Source organism: Vitis vinifera, chromosome 13, assembly GCF_030704535.1.
Source record: "Vitis vinifera cultivar Pinot Noir 40024 chromosome 13, ASM3070453v1".
NCBI lineage: Eukaryota > Viridiplantae > Streptophyta > Magnoliopsida > Vitales > Vitaceae > Vitis > Vitis vinifera.
The window spans coordinates 24,948,177-24,971,082 of NC_081817.1; the positions used below are offsets into that span (position 1 = coordinate 24,948,177).

General features: G+C 30.9%; 1 protein-coding gene across 1 annotated transcript; it reads left to right on the top strand.

The window, feature by feature from the left end:
- The first annotated feature begins 15,539 nt into the window (after positions 1–15,539).
- LOC100244887 (annexin D4) lies at positions 15,540–20,277 on the top strand. The gene is made up of 6 exons (XM_010647686.2): positions 15,540–15,677; positions 16,068–16,246; positions 16,449–16,667; positions 18,436–18,660; positions 19,739–19,810; positions 19,906–20,277. The coding sequence occupies exons 1-6, from the start codon at positions 15,545–15,547 to the stop codon at positions 20,128–20,130; spliced, it is 1,053 nt and encodes a 350-aa protein (XP_010645988.2). The 5' UTR covers positions 15,540–15,544; the 3' UTR covers positions 20,131–20,277.
- Positions 20,278–22,906: the final 2,629 nt, after the last annotated feature.

Below are 22,906 nucleotides of genomic sequence, written 5' to 3' on the forward strand. Positions count from 1 at the left end.
TGGAGCTTATTAAAGTTGAGTAGTTACCAAGTTTCTTCTAAAGATCAGCTTCAATGATTACTTGAACCGGTGATTTTCATCTTGGAGTCTAAATTAAAAGTCTATTTATAGCAAAATGTTTTGACCTACAAAATCTCATAGAAAGCCTTAAAGAAAAAAAGAGGAACAGGCTAGATGGCCGGCCATGAGGTGTTGTCCTTGAAAACTTTGGTTGGTACGCAATCATGCCATGCCTAATGTTGTATGACAATTATAAAAACATGTATGTTTTGGCGGTTTCCTTTGGCCTACACATATATACACAATTATTGAATGATAATTTCTTTGAGCAATCACTATTGGAAAATTGGTGAATGAAAAGAACATGTCTAGTGAAGGAGACACAACCTTTAGAGGGGACACAACACTTGGTTTGCAAGGATATAAATAGGAGATTGCCCTCTTTATATCATTTAAAAGTTGTATCCTGAAAGACAAACACCATTTACTGTTGCAATCAAGAATAGGGTGCCAAAATTCTGTCTTTAGGACATTGCAATTTGCAAGCCTCTAAACAAATGAATCTTTTTTTATTTCCATTTGAATTTTTCTTGTTTCTTCTTTTGAATTAGTACATGTTTGTTCCATCGTCACTCCAACAATATAAAGATAGAATTTTGTTTAGTGATCATGGAACAAACATTGAAGTTAGACTCTATCTTACCAAACACTGAAGTTCCTATTCCCATTAAGGCAGGAACACACCATGAAAAACCAAAGAAATTCAATGGAGATGACTTTAAAAGATGGCAACAAAATATGCCCTTTTATCTCACCACCCTCAACCTTGTTCATGTCCTAAAGGAGGAATGCCCCAAAGCACTAGAACAACTAACAAAGGAGACATTCAATGTTATAGAGGCCTGGAAGCATTCAGACTTCTTATGTAGAAACTGCATTCTCAATGGTCTGGTTGACTCCTTCTACAATGTCTACTTTTCATTCACTACAACAAGAGGGTTGTAAGAGGCACTTGAGAAGAAGTACAAGACTGAAGATGCTGGAACAAAGAAATTCATTGTTGGTAACTTTTTAGATTTCAAAATGATTGATTCTATTACTCTTATTAATCAAGTTGAAGAACTTCAAATCCTCATCAATAAAATGCATGTTGAGGGAATGATGATCAATGAAGCATTTCAAGTTGCTTCAATCATTGAAAAGTTGCTTCCATCATTGAAAAGTTGCCTCCTTCATGGAAGGACTTTAAGAACTATCTGAAACATAAACGCAAGGAATTGTCAATAGAGGATTTGATAGTAAGGCTTAGGATTGAAGAAGACAACAGAAAGAATGACAAATTTGTTGGCAAGTCATTCATGGAAGCCAAGGCCCATATTATGGAAGAAGAGTGCTCCAAGAAGAGAAAACTTCCCTTCAACAATGGAAAGAGGAAGAAACCTACTAACAACAAGCCTGATAATAAGAAGATCAAAGGGGCTTGTTGGGTTTGTGGAAAATCCAACCATCATGCCAAGGATTGTTGGCACAAAAATGATGGGAAAAAACCTGAAAGAGAGAGAAAAGCCAGTTAAGCAAACATGGTAGAATCTGAAAATTTTGTTGTTGTAATCCTAGAGTCAAATGTTGTGATGAACTCTAAGGATTGGTGGATTGATTCTAGAGCCACTAGACACATTTGTGGTTATAGAAATTCCTTTGTGAATTTCTAGAAGATTTAAAGTGGAGAAAAACTCTACATGGGAAATGCTTCTTCATCTATGGTGGAAGGCAAGGGTGATGTGGTTATGAATCTCACTTCAGGGAAGAAACTCACCTTGATGGATGTCCTCTTTGTACCTGAAATTAGGAAGAACCTTGTATCTACTTCTCTTCTTAGTAAGAAGGGATTTAAACTTGTATTTGAGAGTGACAAACTTGTGCTGACTAAGGGTGGAGCCTTTATAGGAAAGGGATACATGAGTGAGGGCTTGTTCAAAATCAATGTATTCAATGACAATGTAATTGCTTCAACTATCAATAAAAGCTTTATGTCTTCTGCTTACATTGTTGAATCTTGTGAATTATGGCATTCTCGGTTGGGACATGTTAATTATCGTTCCATGTATAAGATGTCAAACTTAGGTTTATTGCCTAAATTTGATATTAATGAAACACAAAAGTGTGAAATATGTGTTGAATCAAAGTTTGCAAGGAAGCCATTTAAATCAATTGAAAGATCTGGTGAACTACTTGAATTAGTTCATAGTGATCTTTGTGATTTGAAAATGAATCAAACTAGAGGTGGCATAAAATATTTTATAACTTTTATTGATGACTATAGCAAATTTTGCTATGTTTATTTGTTACATAGCAAAGATGAAACCATTGATGTCGTTAAGACATACAAGAATGACGTTGAAAATCAAGAGAATAAGACTTTGAAAATGTTAAGGTCCGATAGAGGAGGAGAGTATGAGTCTACAACTCTCTCTGAATTTTGTGCATTACATGGTATAGTGCATCAAACTACAGCACCATTTACACCATTATAAAACAGTATTGTTGAAAGAAATAACCGAACACTTAAGGACATGGTTAATTCTATGTTAAATAGTTCGGGGTTATCACACTACATGTGAGGGGAAGCATTACTTACTGCTAATACCATTTTAAATAGAATACCTCATAAGAAAACATCAAAGTCTCCTTATGAGTTATGGAAAGGAAAACTACCTTCCTATAAAAAGTTGAAAGTGTGGGGGTGTCTTGCAAAGGTGCAAGTTCCGTTACCTAAATGGACAAAACTCGGACTAAAGATAATTGATTGTGTCTTCATTGGATATGCTTCAAATAGTTTAGCATATCGATTCCTAGTGATAAAATCTAAAGTTCCTGATATTAATAATATCATCATGGAATCCATAGATGTTGAATTCTTTGAAGAGATATTTCCTTTCAAAGAAAGACACAATGAAATCATTAAAATAAAAATTGATGATAGCTTGCTTAGAACTCAACATGAACAAAGGGATGATGTTGAACCTAGGAGAAGTAAAAGAGCTAGAACTAGCACGTCTTTTGGACCTGATTTTATCATCCTCTTGACATAAGTGGAACCTCAAACATATAAAGAAGCTATGTCAACACCAGAAGCTCCTTATTGGCAAGAAGCAGTAAATGATGAAATAAATTCCATTATGCAAAATCATACTTGGGAATTGGTTAATCTTCCTCCGGGAAATAAACCAATTGGTTGCAAATGGATATTTAAAAGAAAGCTACAAACTAATGGTACTATTGACAAGTACAAAGCACATTTAGTAGCTAAAGGATATCGACAAAAGGAGGGTTTAGATTTCTTTGACACTTACTCTCCTGTAACAAGAATTACATCCATTAGGATGTTAATTGCTACAACTGCCATCCATAATTTTGAAATTCATCAAATGGATGTCAAGATAACCTTTCTAAATGGAGATTTAGATGAAGAAATTTATATGGAACAACCTAAAGGGTTTGTAGTAAAGGAACAAGAAAAGAAAGTTTGTAGACTTATCAAGTCCCTTTATGGGTTAAAGCAAGCACCCAAACAATGGCATGAAAAATTTGATCACACCATGCTTCTAATGGTTTCAAGATAAATGAGTGTGAAAAATGTGTGTATGTCAAGAGCACTAATGACTCACATGTCATAGTAAATTGGTGAATGAAAAGAACATGTCTAATGAAGGAGACACAACCTTTAGAGGGGACACAACACTTGGTTTGAAAGGATATAAATAGGAGATTACCCTCTTTAAATCATTTAAGAGTTGTATCTTGAAAGACATACATCATTTACTATTGTAATCAAGAACAGGGTGCCAAAATTCTATCTTTAGGACGTTGCAATTTGCAAGCCTCTAAACAAGCGAAGCTCTTTTTACTTCCATTCGAATTTTTCTTGTTTCTTCTTTTGAATTACTATAGGTTTGTTCTATCATCACCCCAACAATCACTAGTGTGTTTTAGGTATAAATTAAATAATGATTACGTTTAATTTCGAAAGTACCACAAATTGAAGTCCCTTGAAGAAGTTATTCTGACCAGCTTGGACACTAGGCCATTCTTACACAACAGGAAAGTGGAACAACAAAAGTCCCAATTCAAACTCAATTTACATGACCTTAACCTGGGCTGATTATATTGGGAGTCCTAGAACATTTAGCAAGAAGCAATCAATGTCAAACTTTTAATCAACGGCTCCACCTGAGTTTCCATGGTTGATAATGAACATCTATGGCTTTATGATTGACTAAAGTGATCCTAAACTTTTTTTTAATGGAATATTTTATGAATCAAATTCATGTGCAACAATAAAGTTTCATTATGTGATGAAATGTCAAATATGGCATTCTAACTTTGCAGCCTAGCTTAATATATAATAGTGACCATCATGATCTAAACAAGGATTAAAGTTTCAATGGGATTTGCTACAATATTAGGTATCGAGCTCCACAAATACCAAATATGATAAGGAAAGACTGACCAACAATTTTATCATAGACTTTTCAATTGGTGGGGCACTAAGCAAGGAATTAAGGTGTTTTAAAAAGGTAGGAATGGAGTCATGGGCACTTTAACCATCAAGTATGCACATGGGCAAAAAAGAGGGGTAAATATGAAATCGATCACTGATTATCATCAGCCGATATATCGACGATATTTTCAAAAATTTCCCCATTTTTCTATCAATATTTTCATGCTCCTCTTGCTATCTTACTTGGCCAACTTGAACCCAAGTTAAAAAGTTCAAATTGAACCCTTGGCAGCCGTTGGGCCAACGTCGCACTTTGTTGTATATAAACAAACATTACTATATTAAATAAATTATAATTTTAATATTAAGAGAATAATATATAAATTAATTCTAATCAATTTATTTTAATTGATTACCAACCATCATTATATTTTTCTTAGTAAGTCTTTTTTTATATCATTTATATGATAATTAAATATAAATAATATAAATATTAAAAAAAATCATACATGTATCATAATTTATTTTACATCATTAAATACATTTGAATTAAATAGATTAGTATCATAAATTTATGCATGACATGTTCAAACTTACAATCAATACTATCAATCCTTTCAACAAAATGGGATCCCTTTGTCTAACAATGCGATTAAACCACAACGATATTCATTTTGGCACTAAAGCACTATTCCCATATAATATGTATAAATTGTTCTCATTGAATGAAACCAAATATTTCTTATCCTAATTCTAAGTGTGCACTTCCAAAATTCATATTTTGTATCCTTAAAATCCAAATATCGATATATCTGTATTTACTAATAATTTCATCATCAACCATACTGTGGACCCATATTTTTCACATGCATCCCCACTCAATCGGCAAGACTCGTTTTTGTTGAGTGAAAAATTGTATTTTATAAAAAACTGGAGTCGCCACTTATTTTTATTATTTTATTTAAGGAAAAATAAAATAAGAAACTAAAACCCTAAGAAAAAAGGACTCCTTAAACTTTTGAAAAAACGTGTCTTTGAAAAACCCGAATCTAGGTCTAGGAATCAAGTTACCTATTAGGAAGATACCTTAAAGTGTAGCACCCCTCTAAACCCTAAAAAGGTCTCTATTAGCTAGGTTGAGGGAATGATGACAATTAATTGCTTGATTGAGATTGCAAATGAAGCAAAGGTGATAAAGCTTAAGAGTAAACAACATAATATTCATAACCAAACAATCATACCACAAGAAACACTCATGTAGGAAGAAGGGATTGGCATACTTGAGCTACATCCCAGAGCGCTTTCATGAAAATATTGAAGTTAGTTTAATAAATATAGCATACACCATGCATTTCATCCCATTCAAATAATCAAGTAACAAACAAAACATACAAAGCAACAACATATATCTGAATTTGCACGCTCAAAGTTTGCATATTTGCATAATTATATGGATAAAAGGTGTGAGAGACATACTTGGATAGTATGCATAACTTATAGTGTGCTTACATGTGATGAAATAGGGTTAGAACAATTTATGATAATAAATAACTATGATAAAAAAAACACTAATATATATAACATTTGTATAGCTAAAAAAAGCAAGATTCCAAAAGAATATCATCTATCACCTAGGACATACATATAAGCTCATTATTAAATTTAAACTAATACTCTAGGTAGCCATAAGTATCAAAGTTAGTAACTAAGACAAAAACATGCCGTAAATGGGCAAAACAGTTGCATTCACTTGAAAAATCCTAAACAAATATCTAGAGACATCATTTCAACATAAAAGGAATCATATGGCATCCTCATTATGTTTATATTACAATACCAAAGCCAAGATCAAGTAAAGACATATCAATTAACTCCAAGTTAAAAGGTAAGTTAAACATTGTATAGAAATCCCAACATGTGATCACAATAAGAACCTTTAAAGAATAAATCCTAAAAAAATTTCTAGAAGTGGATTTTAATTACAAAAATTTTCGGAGGCCTCTTCTATATGTCTAGATTATCAACCAAAAAGCCAAGCAATTTAGTAAAGCTTCGATTGATTCCAGTTTATAGAAACATCTCTAAAGGTCCAAACCAAAACAAAATTCAATAATATTCATAAACTAATTTTTTAAACTAACATAGAAGTGCCACAAAATCATAATGTTCAGAATGTCTACTTTACAAGAAAAATAAAGACAATATAATCAGAAGGCACATGAATTAATTTTAAAAACAATCAAACAACTCCTCTGTTCAAAATTAAGGCAATACAATGAATGCAGCAAGAAAAAAAAAAAAATCTTTTGATTAGGGAAACTATTTTCAATATTTTGTGTCTAAAGTCAATTTCAAGAAGTTTAGAATCAAATAAAAATTACAAGGTCGCCTAATAATTTATTTTAAAAAAAATATTTTGAATTTCCAAAATCGAGTGAAAACAGAATCCCTAAAAGACTCATTTATATCTTCTATTTTAGAATTGCTTTTAATTCAAACAAAGTTCTAAATTCATATTCAAGATGTGTAAAATATCATACAATCACTAAATTTTTTTTAAAAAACATCATAAATAGGTCAAATCAAATTTTATTTTCAGGTGTGCAATAAATTGAATAAGTTGATCAAAAGAAGGTTTTTGAAAAATGATTTTTATGTAGGAGTTCCACCAATTCCCCAATTGATATACACAAATAGAAAGCAATAAAACAATAATAAATAAATAAGTTAATTAAAAATAATAATAATACATACCTATGTCAATTACACTTACAAAATAACTTTAACATGTGTATTCTTGTTTATTTTATCATTTTTTGAAGTTTTTCCAAGCATTTTTATGAATTTTGAACAATTTTCGGTCCACTGATATTTTTGTCAAAATATCTACTGATGTAATTTTCAATATATCTGTAAGATTCAAGCATCAATATATCTATATTTATTGATATTTTCATCCTTGAGTATGTATAGATTTTTTTTTATATTTATAGGTAAATGAGAGATTGTATTAGTAATGCCTAGAAGCGGCGAAAAAAGTACACACAACTTGAGTATGTATAAATATATAAGAGTTTGGGTTAAAAACAACCCCATTGGGCAAACAAATATGCATTTTGGCCCTCATTTGAAATTTTTGTTCAAAACGACCTCTTTCTCTTTCATCATTTATCTTCTATTTTAAAAAATAAAAAATATTAAAATTGCATTTTGAAAATGTGGTTTCAAAATATGGTTTTAGTATTAAAATTGTGGCTATAAATTTATATTGAAACCTTACTTTCAAATTGTAGTTTCATGGAAATTAAAAAACAAAAAAACAAAAACAAAACAAAACCAAAACTACTAATTCGAACAATACTTTCAAAAGAAGCTCAAATTAAGCTAATATTTTATTTGGATTAAAGGCTGACTTGACCCAAAATTCTATATATAATGTTGTTTCACCTAACCAATAAGGTAACTAAAATTAAAATTAAATTCTAATAAGTTTAATTTAGTAAATAAACTAATTTTAATTATTTTTAAATTTGAATAAGTTGATTATTTAAAATATAAAATTTGAAAAATCCTTTTAACAATTTTTTTCTATCTCATTATAATTATCAAATATAAATGAAGCATAAAATTATAAATAAAATGATAAATATTTTTAAACAAAAATAATGTTAAATGTCATCATTTCTTTTATGTCTTTAAATATGTATAAACTAGATAAATAATTTATTTAATATTAAATGTGTTTTCAAGTATTATATATCATTATCTAAAGTTCAATATTGGTAATATAGTCTTGTAAAAATAACTTTCATTAGTGGATTATTAGCTGTTTTATCATTTCTTGTAGTTTTATTGATATTTCTATAAGTTTTTATTTACTTCTATTCTACTAATATTTTTTATTCATATTTTCATCCGATATTTTCGTCAAATTCAGCCATCAATATTTCTATATTTTTTGATATTTTAATCCTTGTACCTAACAAAGCTTTAATTGACAAATTTAATATGATATCAAAATATATTATTTTATCAAAGGTTATAAGTTCAAACCTATTTCTCTTAGCTAAGTCCACATACCGTCCTAAGGACTATTAGGTAGGGATGATATCAAATTATAAATTTTTATAATTTATTTTTGTGAAAAGAAAAACTTACATTTGTATTTTGCAAATGTTCAAAAAGAAAAAAAAAATGAAACAATTTAATTAAACTAATTTTTATAATAATAATAAAATATATTCCACACCAGTCAATTTTATAAAATTGTGGACTAGTATTTTATATTTAGTGAAATTTTACAGCAGTCAATTGACTAGTTTTCCATATGTTTAGCGTTGAGACAATCTCTATAGGTGATTTTCCATGTGTGAGTGAATATTCCTGATTGTTACCAAAATGCTAGGTAATACCGTGATCAAGAATATAAGCTTACAATTAAGCATGAAAAAAATAATAAGACGGAGATTGCAAGAGAATGATGAAGATTAAAACCCTAGAAAGAGGACTGGTGGAAACTCTTCTGTACTATTGCCCTGTAATGTACTTGTACTCGAACTGATATATTAGGCCAAAGACAGGGCCAGCTGTAGCCCATGATAATGGGCACAAAAAACGGAGCTAAGAACAAAAAAACGCTCCTCAACCCTGATAGGTTGGACCTTAGGGTTACCACAAGCCCAATACCAAAACCCATGCATCAACTTAGGCTAAGGTGATGAAAATTGAGTTGGGCTTGGCACAACAGCACTTTGTCGTTGTGCATGTCCACCTAGCCACAAAGCCGGCCCCAAGATTCACTTTTCCAGGGAACTTCAATTTGTGCTTTTAAAGCTAAACATTGACCATTCAATGCTCGAGTGTGTATGTCTGGACCGAAGAAAACGGCCATGAGAATTATGGGTTTACAATTGTCATACAATAATATTAATTACTCATGGAATAATTGCGTACTAACCAAAGCTTTTTCCGCGGCAACGCTTTGTGGCCTGCAGACCCATCCCGTTCTTCATGTTTTAGACGCTTTCAACAATATTCTGATCTAAACATTAACTATAAATAGACCCTTTAGAGCCTAGGATGAACATCAACAATCCAAGAAACCAATGAATTACAGTACTCCTCAACTTTAATCAGCTGCAATGGCGTCTAAACTGTTGAATATTGCCCTTGCAGTCTTCGCAATTGTTCTTCCCGCTGTGGCCATGGCAACTGAGTTTACTGTTGGGGATGATCAAGGTTGGACCATTAATTTCCCCAACACAAAGTTGATATATGAGCTACAAATAGTGGTGTGTTATTAGCAATCTTCCCCAACCACTTAAGTCAATTCATTTAGGTTTGACTATTTTCCTAACATATTCCATTCGACCGTATCATTCATGACCCTTGGATTACATGTTAAAGTAGTGACATTTTACCCTTGCTGCATGACATAGTCCTAGGTTCAAGGGTATAGAGTAAACTTTATAGTAACTAGTCTATAAGAGTTCACACAATGTTGGAGCAGGGATCCATCTAACAACTCTCTCTTATAGTTGTAGATAGCACATATAGTATTATGATATTTATGTCAAGATGGAGCTCCCATAAGAGTGAGTGTGTCACTCTCCGATGTCATAGGAATCTTAGCCTAGTCGTCTCCCTAAGTGCCTAACTTGAGTTTCTTAGCACAATTGTTTATCAAGCACCTACCTAAGGTCTCACATTTGGCTTTGTTCATGCTATATGAATTTGTGGAATAACTTCACATTTGACTTTTATCTATCAACTTAGGTAGGAGTCCAAAAATTAAATACATATTGAGAAAAGAAAGGCTAGTCTTCATAAAGAAAACACCCAAGAGGGGGGTAAATTGGGTTTTAAAAATTCTTTTTCAAGCACAATAAATTCAAGCAAAAGAAGCACAAATATAGAGAGATAAAGTTAGAGAAAGCAAACTCAGATTTTATAGTGGTTTGGCACCCCTTGCCTACGTTCACTCTCCTTAAACTCCTAACCGAGTGAGGTATTCACTATACTTGAAGCTTCAACCAAGCTTCACAAATCCTAACTATATGCTAAAGCAGCTATGTTATCACTAAAAATAGTGATAGGCTCTTTGGCTAAATCCATGACTTTTAGGTTTTGGAATAATCTCCCCAACCAAACAACCTCCAATATAGTCACTAAACAAGTGACATATTATGACTCCATGGTGGATAAAGCAATGTAGGGTTGTTTCTTACTACGACAAGTAATAATAGTGTCATTGAGTAAGAAAGCATATCTTATAGTGGATTTGCATTAATCTCTATCACTAGTCCAATCTGCATTATAGTGTCTTCTTAATCTCCAAGTCCCCATTTTGATAGCAGAGGACAAAATCTCTAGTCCCTTTGAGGTAACGAAAAATCTTCTTAGTTGCTCGCCATTGAACAGGGCCTAGGTTACTTTGGTAATGACTAACCAATCCAATTACAAAACATATGTCAAGTCGAGTACACAACAGAGCATATATCAAGCTTCCAATTGCACTCGTATAAAGAACTCTTGCCAGTTATTTCCTTTTCTTATCATTCTTAGGGCATTGATCAAGACTCGAGGTGTAACTTTTCTCAATAGGTGTGTCAATAGGTTTGCAATTTTGCATCCAAAACTGGTCTAAAATTTTCTTAATGTAAGTCTCTTGAAACAAACCAAGAAGTGTTCTTGAGTGAACCCTTATGATCTTAACTCCAAGCACAAAATTTGCTTTCCACATGTCCTCTATATCCAAAGTAGAGGGCAACCACCTTTTGGTGGCAATAATTATGTACATGCCATTTCGAGCTAATAGAATGCCATGTCCATGTCTATGTTATATTTCTTAGTTAGTATAACATATTGGTTAGGGAAATTTTTTTCCACTTGCTATTCAATCAATTTTGTCAATTTTCCTATCAAAAGGTCAATCTAATATTTCAACCAATCTTGTCATATATTTACTTAAAAATTCCCCAACCAATATATTATATTAACTAAGAAATTTAATAATAATCATAAAAATTGTGGTTTTTTCTTTAGTTTTTTTTTTCTTTTTCTTTTATTTATTTTTTTATTTTTATTTTTATTTATTTTTTGTTGAAAGTGATATTTCATTTAACCTGGAAGATCATTTAAGGACCCACATATCTATCTAATCTAAAGCAAAATGTGTACTTAAATTTTAGGTGTAACATGATTCTCACAATTTGTTGCTTTTTTTTCATAATTATAGATTTGTAACTTTATTTCTTTTCTTTTTTTTATCATTATGCCAATATGTCATTCTTATGTGAATCAACGTAATCCATTATAATCATATTAGATCTACTTTATTAACTTTAGGAGAGAGAGAGGTACAAGTGAGTCATTTTCCATGAACATAGGAGCACATATCTTTTCTTCATGCCATTGAATCAAAGTCTTTGTCAAAGTTATATGGGTGCTTGACAAAAAAGAAAACTGGATAAGGATGCAAAATATATATATCATATTAGGGCACATGAAGCTTTTTTAAACTCTAGAAGGCATATCTATATAACAAAATCCTAACAATTTGTTATGACAAAGGAATCTTTTTTTTTTTTACCACAAATTTATTATAAAAAAAATGGCTTGAGTGCTTAAGCGCTTATCAAGGGCAGTTGAGCACCTTGGGTTCTTGAGCACTCCATGAAATGTTTTCACAACTTGGCAGTGTTTTAGCCCACTTTTTCCATAAAACCATCCTATGCCTCTTTATTTACCATTAAGCTTACTAACCACTTTCATTTCGTACTCAACTGTATACAGCATACATAAATTGATGAACTCAATCTTCAATGACCAATATAGTCTCAGTGAAGTATGTAGAGTGGATCTGGTAATGTTTGGAAACAAAATTTTAAACTTGAATTAAACTAGATAATTTAGCTCACCAACACTCCTCATCTTTCTCCATTGCATTTTCTTCTCCATGAATTTGCTTACCTGCAGCACCTAAATCAATTGAATCACGGGAAAAAGAAACTACTTTAGTCACTGATTTTTGGTGATTTTCACCATTGGTAGGGTAGCTTCTGTTTTTAAGATTAAGCATCCGTTGGTTACCTTTCCAAAATTTGGTTTCATGGATATCCATTAAGTATGCATTGTTTTAACATATTTCATGCATGTAACCGTTGTAGAGCTCAAGCATACTATAATGGATTAATGCAAAGCTACACTTGTCAGTTCATGGTTTGTTGTAGGGCTACTACTTAAACCTTGATCAGGGATGGTTCCTTGAGGAACCAAATAGGTAGGTATCTCTTTGGTTATGAAGGTTTGAATTTTTGGAATTGATAAAGGTTTTGCCTTGGAGATGTTGGAAACCATTGGTTGTTAGTACCAATAAAGGTAGGTTCCTGCTCTTTAATTAATGGTGGCAAAGGTGAGGGTGAAAGCCTTAAAGGAGAGGACATTGGGATTCTAAAACAGGTGAAAGCTAACTTAAGAAGATCCCATGTGGATGTGATAGGAGGCATAGACATGTCTTTGGGCATCAGATCCAAAGTACTTATTTATATTATCATGATGTACCATGGATTAAACTTTGGTGTGTGACAAGTTAATTATTACTTGAGCTCTATTCTATGTTATTCTCAAGCTCTCCCATTTGATGTTCAATGTGATGAGATGTAAAATTGTCTATTTTACATCTAGTGGTTTATGTACATGAACGTGATTATTTCTTCTTCTTAATCATAATTTGAAGTGTGGAATCATGGTAGGATCTTAAGTATAGATTAAGTCATGTTCTCGAATTTTTGGGTGTGACATAACCCATAATAAGAATTTTTTTTGCCTAATCTTTATAAAATAATAATAATAATAATAATAATAATAATAATAATAATTTAATAATAATTTAACCACCGAAACATTTACCTACCTAAAAATCAAATTATCAAAAGATGAATTTAATATTCTAGCTAATTTGATTATATTTTATCATGTATTTACTAAAAATTGCCTAACCATTATGTTATATTAACTAAGAAATATAAATAATAAGCATAAAAATTGTGTTTTTTTCTTTAGTTTTTTTCTTCTTTTTGTTTTTTTGTCTAATGTTGAAAGCGATGTTTCATTTAACTTGAAAGATCATTTAAGGACCCACATATCTTATCTAAAGCAAAATATGCAGTTAAAGTTGAAGTGTAGATGACTCTCATAATTTGTTGCTTCTTTTTCATATTTACAGATTACTAACTTTATTTTGTTCTTTGATCATTATGCCAATACGTCATTCTTATGTGAATCCTCAATGTCATCCATTGTAATTGTATTAGATCTACTTTATTCATTTTAGTAGAGAGAGAGACAAAGATAGAGACAAAGAGAGGCACAAGTGGGTATCCTTTTTCATGAACATAGAAGCACATTTCTTTTCTTCACCATTGAATCGAAGTCTTTGTCAAAGTTATATAGTTGCTTCACAAGGAAGAAAAATGGCTAAGGATACATAATATGTAACTCAAAAGATTTATTTCCTCCTAGCCAAGAAACAAAGAGTAGTTAGCCAATTTACTTTGAAATGAGAATAATTTTTTAAAAAATCAACCTTCTCTTACTATTTAAGAAAAGTAAGGGTAAGTTAGTTACATAGGAATGGGAATAAGAATGGGGATAAATAAAAATTAAAATACTATGTAGAATAAAGGGAATTAAAATCCTGGCTAGAATGGATTTTAGTTTCAGTGAGAACAAGTATTTTATTCCTATACTCTTATTTATACAGTAGTAAATAGAAAATAAAATGAATTTTCATTCTTAATTTCTATTTCAATGTTCCAAAAATACTCTAAACCTTTAGTCCCTTAAATGGAATCTACAATAGTTTCATCAATGTTTTGATAATGAAATTACTTAATTTTGAAGGTTGTTCTACTTTTTTATGTCAAAAAAATGATTACATGTAAACAATACACTTACATTTTTCTCAAATCTTTATTTTTTAAAAAAAAAAAAAAAAGTGGTGCAAAGACACTTATGCCAAATACCTTCTTACACCTATCGATGGAAATGTTTCTTGAAGAAATTATAAAATAAAATAAAATATGGTTTCTATAATATGAGAAGAATTCTAAACTTTGGAACTTCTTATCACTTCTAATTAACCAAGCTAGATAATGTGCCCTTCTCCAAGAGCAAGTTTGGCATAAATATAGATTTCATTGAACATGTTAAAAGTCTTAAAATTTGGAACCTCTTTTGAATATTTCTCGTAAGGAGCTCCTTTAATAAACAAATAATTCAAAATTTTGAAACCTCTTTACAAGATTCTCTGTTGGAGTATATATCTCATTGTTATCTTATGCATATATTTTCTATTTTTTAATAATTATATATAAAAAAATTATCCTTCTAATTTGAGAATTCTATATATAAATATTGTCTATTCTAAACTTTAACTTTCATGAATGCATTTAGAGAAGTCAACATTTATGAGTGTCAAAATTTCTCTTGCTATTTCATAATCTAAATTAGCAATACATAGTATTTCCATTGTTGTTGGGGAATAAAAATCCTTTATTATCTATTCTAAAATTTTTGAAGAATCACTTGAAATGATTCTTAATTAGTACTATCGATAAATGCTTCTTCTAAAAATCGATATTATTGAACATACTATAAAAATTATTGTTTTTTAATTTACATAGACACTAAATAATTCTCTATAAAAATAAGTGTAGTAGCTAGAAGTACTATTAAAAAAAATGCTATAGACCAAAAGCCTCCTTGTCAAATTCACTTCAAAGGAGCCCTAATATTTTTAACATTTTTTTATAAGCTAAAACCACCCTCAAGTCTGGCTCAAATTCAAATTAAAAAGATTCAAGTCTTAAAAGTGGATAAAACTTCAAAAATAACTTAAGAATCCCATAAATGAATGCAAGTACACTATAATGACTACATACAATTAAGACCTTTCCCCCCTCCCACAAGTCATTCCATCTTTTAGTCTCATGGTCCTGCTTACCCTATATACCCCTTTAGCTTACTTATAAAATTAATGCCATGATGGAGGTAAAGAAGGACACCATTCTTGTTGCCTCCATCAAAAGAAGGAAAAAACAAACAAACAAAGAAGGGAAAACAATTATGTCTTTGTCAGATGCTGTTGCAAAGTCTTTCTCTGTTTCTCACTCTGGTAATTTCTCCTTCTCTCTTAACTTTGTTTTTTTCTAAATCACAAACAACTGCCTTCTTTTACAATATACTTTCTACTCATTCATCTATTATTTTCTTAATAATTCTAGTGAAAATTTGTGACAGTAAGGATGATTACATATGATCTCATGTCCCATATGAAACCTTTTTTTTTTTTTTTTTTGTAATTTACACTATAGTTTTTTCTCCCCACTGGCTAATGAATACAGTCTACAAATTAATATAACAATTTTGAATTTAGATACATTATCATATCGGGAGAGCAAATGTTACATAATTCCCATATTCAAACATTTTTCAGTTTGTTTGTTTGTTCTTTCATTATTGATATTTATTAGAAGGTTGAAATAATCTTGATTTACATTTCCAGGAATATTTGGAGTTGACGAGAAATCAATGCTGGAGATCTTAGTAAAATGGCAACCAGAACACTTGTCAACTTTTAGGAATGAAACTTCTAGCATCTTTTTGAAGGATGAACGCTTCCCGTTTGAGAAATGTGAAGAAATTCTTCTTAAATTTCTAAAAAGGGAATTTAAGCGTTTTAAGGTATCTATATATCAAATACAAAATTAGATATTTATGTTAATATAAAATTAAAGATATTTATATATTATTTATCATAAAAAAATTAATTCTTATAAAAAAACAAATATTACAATGGAAGTACAAAAGATAGGGAGACTAAAGATTACTTAAGATTGGTTTTTGCAATAATATGATCAGTTTTTTTTAACATTTTTGTGGTCAGGATGCTGTGGTGCAATGGACCATGCATCCTTGGGAAAGAGATGCTCGCATGGCAAGGAAGGCTTTGAAAAGAGGAAGACAAGCATATGGCCTACTCATTGAACTTGCATGCACTCGATCATCAGATGAGCTCTTGGGAGCTAGGAGAGCATACCAGTCCCTCTACAGCGAATCCATCGAGGAAGACGTTGCTTCCCAAGTTGACGGCATCGAACGCCAGGTTAGTACAAGTATATGATCATATTTTTAGTTGTTATTTTTGAAAAAAAAAATGACCTGGATTAGTGAGATATTATGCAATTTTTTTATAAAGTGAAGAGCATTTCTGTCTTATAAATTTCTTGAAGCATTTCGACCAATTATTTCTTAAGAAAAATGGCATTCATATTCCTTTCTAACATATATTTTTTCCATAAATGATGGTTGGGCTTAAGGATATGCAATTGCAAATAATCTTTTGAGCCTACTCTTGTACTATTGGAGTTTGGAACTTTTTTTTGGGTTTAAGCCACCTATTTTGAGCCTTAAAACCCCATTAGTTGGCCTCTTAGAAAGTCCTATAATTGTGTCTTTTCTCAATAAAGGAGTTTTATGTGGTGCAGTCTTGGTTAGGTTAGTATGACTGGTAATATATATAGTCATATTAAGGAACCAATCGAGAATTAATGTGATCATCATATTTAGAAAGTAACTTGGTCATATTTGAAAGGTAACTTAGAGTCTGTTGGATAGTGCTTCTAAAAAGCAATTTTATATATATATATATATATATATATATATATATATATATATATATATATATATATATAAACCATTTGTGAAGAAAAATCAACTGTTTGGAAAAATTTAGAATATACTTTTCAAAAATTAAAAAATCACCTAAAAATACTTGTAAACAAAACACTTCTATTAAAAGTATTTCAAATAGAAACATTGCCAAATACATTTTTTAAGTGCATTTAGTAGTGTTTTTACTCAAAGTATTTTTAATTAAAGTGTTTTTAGACGAATCATCTATCAAGTGTTTCTTAAAAAAAAAAAAAAAAGACATTATAAGTGATTTTTCAAATCTTTAAAAATATTTCATAAATTTTTTCAAACATCAATTTTTTTTTCCAAAAACACTTTTTACGTTAAAAACACTTCCTAAAATTACTGTCAAATAGACTCTTAAAGCCCATTTGATAGTGATTTTAGGAAGTGTTTCCAAACTTTTTAATACTTTAAAATTTGTATCATTTAAGTGTTAGAAATGCTATAAACATCTTCTAAAATCATTATCAAACGCACTCTTAGTATAATTATTTGTTAGTATCATCAAATATCAAATCAATAGTTGAGATTTCATTTTAGTTTGGTCCAACCCTTTAAAAGTATTTCAAATAGAAACATTGCCAAATACATTTTTTAAGTGCATTTAGTAGTGTTTTTACTCAAAGTATTTTTAATTAAAGTGTTTTTAGACGAATCATCTATCAAGTGTTTCTTAAAAAAAAAAAAAAGACATTATAAGTGATTTTTCAAATCTTTAAAAATATTTCATAAATTTTTTCAAACATCAATTTTTTTTTTCCAAAAACACTTTTTACGTTAAAAACACTTCCTAAAATTACTGTCAAATAGACTCTTAAAGCCCATTTGATAGTGATTTTAGGAAGTGTTTCCAAACTTTTTAATACTTTAAAATTTGTATCATTTAAGTGTTAGAAATGCTATAAACATCTTCTAAAATCATTATCAAACGCACTCTTAGTATAATTATTTGTTAGTATCATCAAATATCAAATCAATAGTTGAGATTTCATTTTAGTTTGGTCCAACCCTTTCCATAGTTTTTTCCATCCTGCATCTTTGATTTTGGAGAGCTTTAATCAAACACATTCTCTCTAATGATAACTAAAACCTTATAGCCACATAAAGAAACCATGCAACAAATATTATTATCAACACGAAATAATGAAATGAAAAATTGCTTCTTGTATCAACAGCTTTTGGTAGCACTTGTAAGTTCATACAGATATGATGGATCAAAAACTAATGATCGGGCAATTAAATTGGACACTCAAAAACTCGAAAAATCCATTAGTATTGGTGACAAGAAGCAGCTAATCAAAGATGAAGAGATCGTAAGGATTCTAACAACAAGAAGCAAGATTCATCTCATGGCTGTCATCAAATGTTACCAGGAGACTTTTAACAAGAACATTATAGAGGTATAACATAATTATGATATTATATTTGTTAATTCTTAGAGCCTATTTGAAATATTAGAATATGAAATGGGGATGAGAAATCTATTCCATTTTTCATTCGTTATTACATTTGGATAATTTCAAAAATAGAAATAAGAAGTAAAAAAATAAATTATTACCAAAAAAATTTTGATTTCCCTTTTTTTTTTTAAGATAATACATGTGATCCAACATTCCTATCATATTTTAATTCCTGCATATCAAAGGCACTTTTTATTCTTTACTTATATATTAATAAATGAATAAAGAGAAATAAAGAAAAAAAAAAGTGAAAGTTAATTAGCATTAGACTTAAAGTTAGTATTTGTTACCTTCTTTGTTATCCTATGTTCCTTTTTCCTCTTTCTTATATGTCCCTATTGTCCCATTTTCTCTACTATTATCACTTTTTTCTCTTTCTTATATGTCCCTATTGTCTCATTTCCTCTACTATTATCACTTTTTTACTTGGAAAAAATTAAAGAAAAATTGTGTAATATTTGAAACACTAAAATAGAAAATGGGAATGAAAAATAAATAAAAAATAAAAAATAAAATAAAAACCATTCCATTTCCTATTCATTTCTAAGTCCAAATTACTTATTAAATTACAGGAATGAAAGTAAAATTTCAATCTTGTGGATGCAAAATTCTATCTTGTTCAAATTTTGGTTTTCCTCTTTTACATGATATTATGATTTATCTTTATTTTTATTCCTATTTTCAGATACCAAATACATTCTAAGAAGTAATTAGATTGAAATATATACTTTGCTAATAGTTTAAAATGTACAATCATGAACATACAAATTATACGGAAAAACATATTATTTCAAATCATGGAACATTATTTGTGTAGTTTTTCCTCTATTTTTATTATTTTTTGTTTTATAAATTCTCTTTTTAAAAAAATAAATAAATAAGTAGGACAACAATTCTCATTCTCATGTTACTTGGAACAATTCTTTTCATTCTAATATTTATTAGAAGTCATTTTTCCTCGAATTAGCTTTCATAAATATTCATTTTAATATAATTCCTCCGTATTTAATTTATTTAGGATCTTGATGAGGAATCAAGTTTGAAGGACACAATTTATTGCTTATGTGATCCTCCACAGTATTTCAGTAAGGTGAGATAAATTCACTATACACATTACAAAAATGATCTTTTTATTTTTGTTTGTTAAAGCATTTCTTGAACTTTTTTTTTTCTTTTTAATCTTAGATTTTAGATTCAGCAACGAAAGCTAATGCAAACAAGAATGAAAAAGAAGCCCTAACTCGAGTTATTGTAACCCGAGCCAATGTTGATATGAAAGACATTGCTGAGGAATATGATAGGCAATATAAAACTCCTCTAGCCCAGAAGATTGAAGATGTAGCTCTTGGAAATTATAAAGATTTCTTGGTCACGTTGGTCCAAAGAGCTCTGCCTAAAGGAAGTGATTAAAAATGCCTCTCTTGATGGACTTGTTCTTTTTCTTTGAATCAAACTCTACTAATGCTTTATTTTCCTATGTTTGCAAGAGCAATGTGTAATAATAAAAAGTGTGGTGTTCCTATGAAGTGAAACTTTAATAAATCATTAATTCTAGTATGATTGAGTTCCAAAGCATGCCTTTTAATTGATTGAAGCTTGGTTATATAATAATATTCTATTTGGATTAAGGATAGTGTGTGATAATATTGATTACTACCAAAAAGTGCTATTTTGTAGACCTAATTATAATGGTTTTAAGCACCTTTGAGTAGTAATCATATTCATTTAACCCAATTAATTCATTAAGGTCATTAGTAATTGGTTTTAACCATTTTGTGGCAAGTTTACATGTTTTTATCAGCTTATGAATCAATTCAAGCATGCCAAATGATGGAGGAGCTACTTGGACAAGTTATGGCAAAGCTTTTGGAAGCTCAAATTCATGAAGAAACCAAGCTTTTGAGCTCCATATCCCTTTGCCTTAGTCGTTCAAAGTATGCAAGGAGAGAAGCAAGGAGAGAGGAAAAACAGAGTGAAGAAAACAGAGGACAGCAGCTACAGTCTTCTTTCGCACTTTTGGAGCACTTTCCAAGGTCCATTTTCTACATTCTATATACCATTTCAAAGCTCAGGAAGTCAAGAATCCAACGCTTCAAACCGTGTATGATTTGGAGCTGAAATGAGGAAGTTACAGCCTTTGGAAGATGACTGCTCCAAGCTGAAGGAAGGATTCAACAAAGTGTTGCGAAATCAGCCTTTTGTTGCGAGAATTTCGCAGCCTTTTTGTACAGTGTTGTGGATTCCCTTCTGAAGTTGCCCGACCTATACCGCGAGAAGGAAGCTTGAAACCTCAAGGTGGAAGCCAACTTCGCAGCCTTGCAAGTTTAGCTTGTTGTTGCGAAAATATTTCGCAGCCCTCTTGAGTGTCTGCGAAATCTCACAGACACCATTTTTCTCATGCGAAATGGTTCCTGGAGCTTCCCGATATTTTTGCACCGACTCTTTTAGATCTTTTCTTCAGATATTTTTGTATAATTTCCATTTTCTCCTTGTATTCAGCCACTCATGTAATTCCTTAGCTAGGAAGTATCCAAGGAAGGCTAAATTACCTTCCTATATAAACTCTCTTGTAAACACTCTCAGGAGACGCTCGGGGAATCATCATATATGTAATCCATATCGATCAATATATAGAATATACAGAGCCTTGCTCTGTTTTTCCTTCTCTTTCATTTTTCATTTCTTTTTATTTCTAGCCAACAAAACTCTGAGGATTTTTCCTCAGAGGATGAGAGGCTAAGCTTTTTGTTTCTTGGAGTGAAGAAAGCCGGGTAAGTTTCCACATGCATAAATTGGAAGTTTTGTTGTTTTAGTTTTTAATGAAGAGAAAGTGTGACCCGTTAATGGTTTTTATCTTTTTAGTTAACTTAAAACGCCTTTAAATCACCTGGGCCAACACTTGGTAAGGCAAGTGATCTCCGTCCATGGAGATGCACTAGTTTACCCCTTGCGAGCCTTTGGGAGGTGACTTGAAGGTAGGATTTTCTAGAATAGCCAACACTTGGTAAGCTTTTGGACTCCAAGGAGACATCCATTAGTTATCTCTTGCGAGCTTTTGACGGGTAATCCAAGGTGAAAGATCATCTTGAATGGCAAGTGCTAGGTGAGAGGTATGAGCCATTGCAAGATGCATCAGTGAGAGGGATTTAGTGTTTGAACCCATTAATTGGAAGCATCTGTACAACACCAGTTGGAGAAGGAACTATATGTTAATTCTCTAATGCGAGGAAAAGAAACAAGTGACCGGAACTCTCCTTTTTATATGAAGAACCTGAGCCTAGTGATCTGAACTCGAAGAAACATCTTTTCTTTGTAAGTAAAATCAGTTACTATTTTTGGTTAGTTTAAAACCAAACTTTTTTTTCATTCAAACAAATTTATGTTTTCTTTTAAAGCTAACCTTGAAATGAAAAGGCACCAATTCATCTTTGAATTAATATCAATTGTGAAGTGAAAACCCATCCCAGTGGACGATCCTAGAGCCACTATGCTATAGTAGCTTTGTCTTTGCTACCCTAGTATATGGTGTAATAGGTTATAAATTTTGTTGATTACTCCCTCAATCAAGGAGCACCAGCTGGACACGAATCAGCTGAGACACCAATTGGGCACGAATCAAATGGCGCCGCTGCCGGGGATCGAACCCCGAATCAAATGGTGCCATTGCCACTGCCACTGCTAGGGACGAATCAAATATCATTTAATTTCAAAAAACCTATCTTCATAGCATTTTTTTTCTTTTTTTAAAAATTGGTCTTTTGGGCATTAGCTTAATTGGCCAACTTCTTCTCCAAACCAAATCATAAACTCTGAACCCTAATTTAAGTTTGGATTGTTCGTTAATCAATCTAATTAAGTGATATTTTAAATCAACTCAAGCTCTAAGGTTGATGTCGATCCAACTAATTCAACCTTAATCATGTCGATCGATGCATTAACAAGCATGCAAAAAATTTTTTTTAAAAAAACTTACTTATTCCATCCTTGTAATGCCACTACAACAAATATGAGGTTTTGTCACAAACTAATTTTTGATTAAAAATTAGTATCTTGTGATAAAAGATTTTTTTTCCACAAATTTTTTTTTTTTGTCGAGTTTGTTGCTCTAAGTCTATGAGCAATTATTTTTAGCCATAAAATTTAATTAATCAGAAAATGGCTTTTTGATCACCTTCAAGTCTCATAA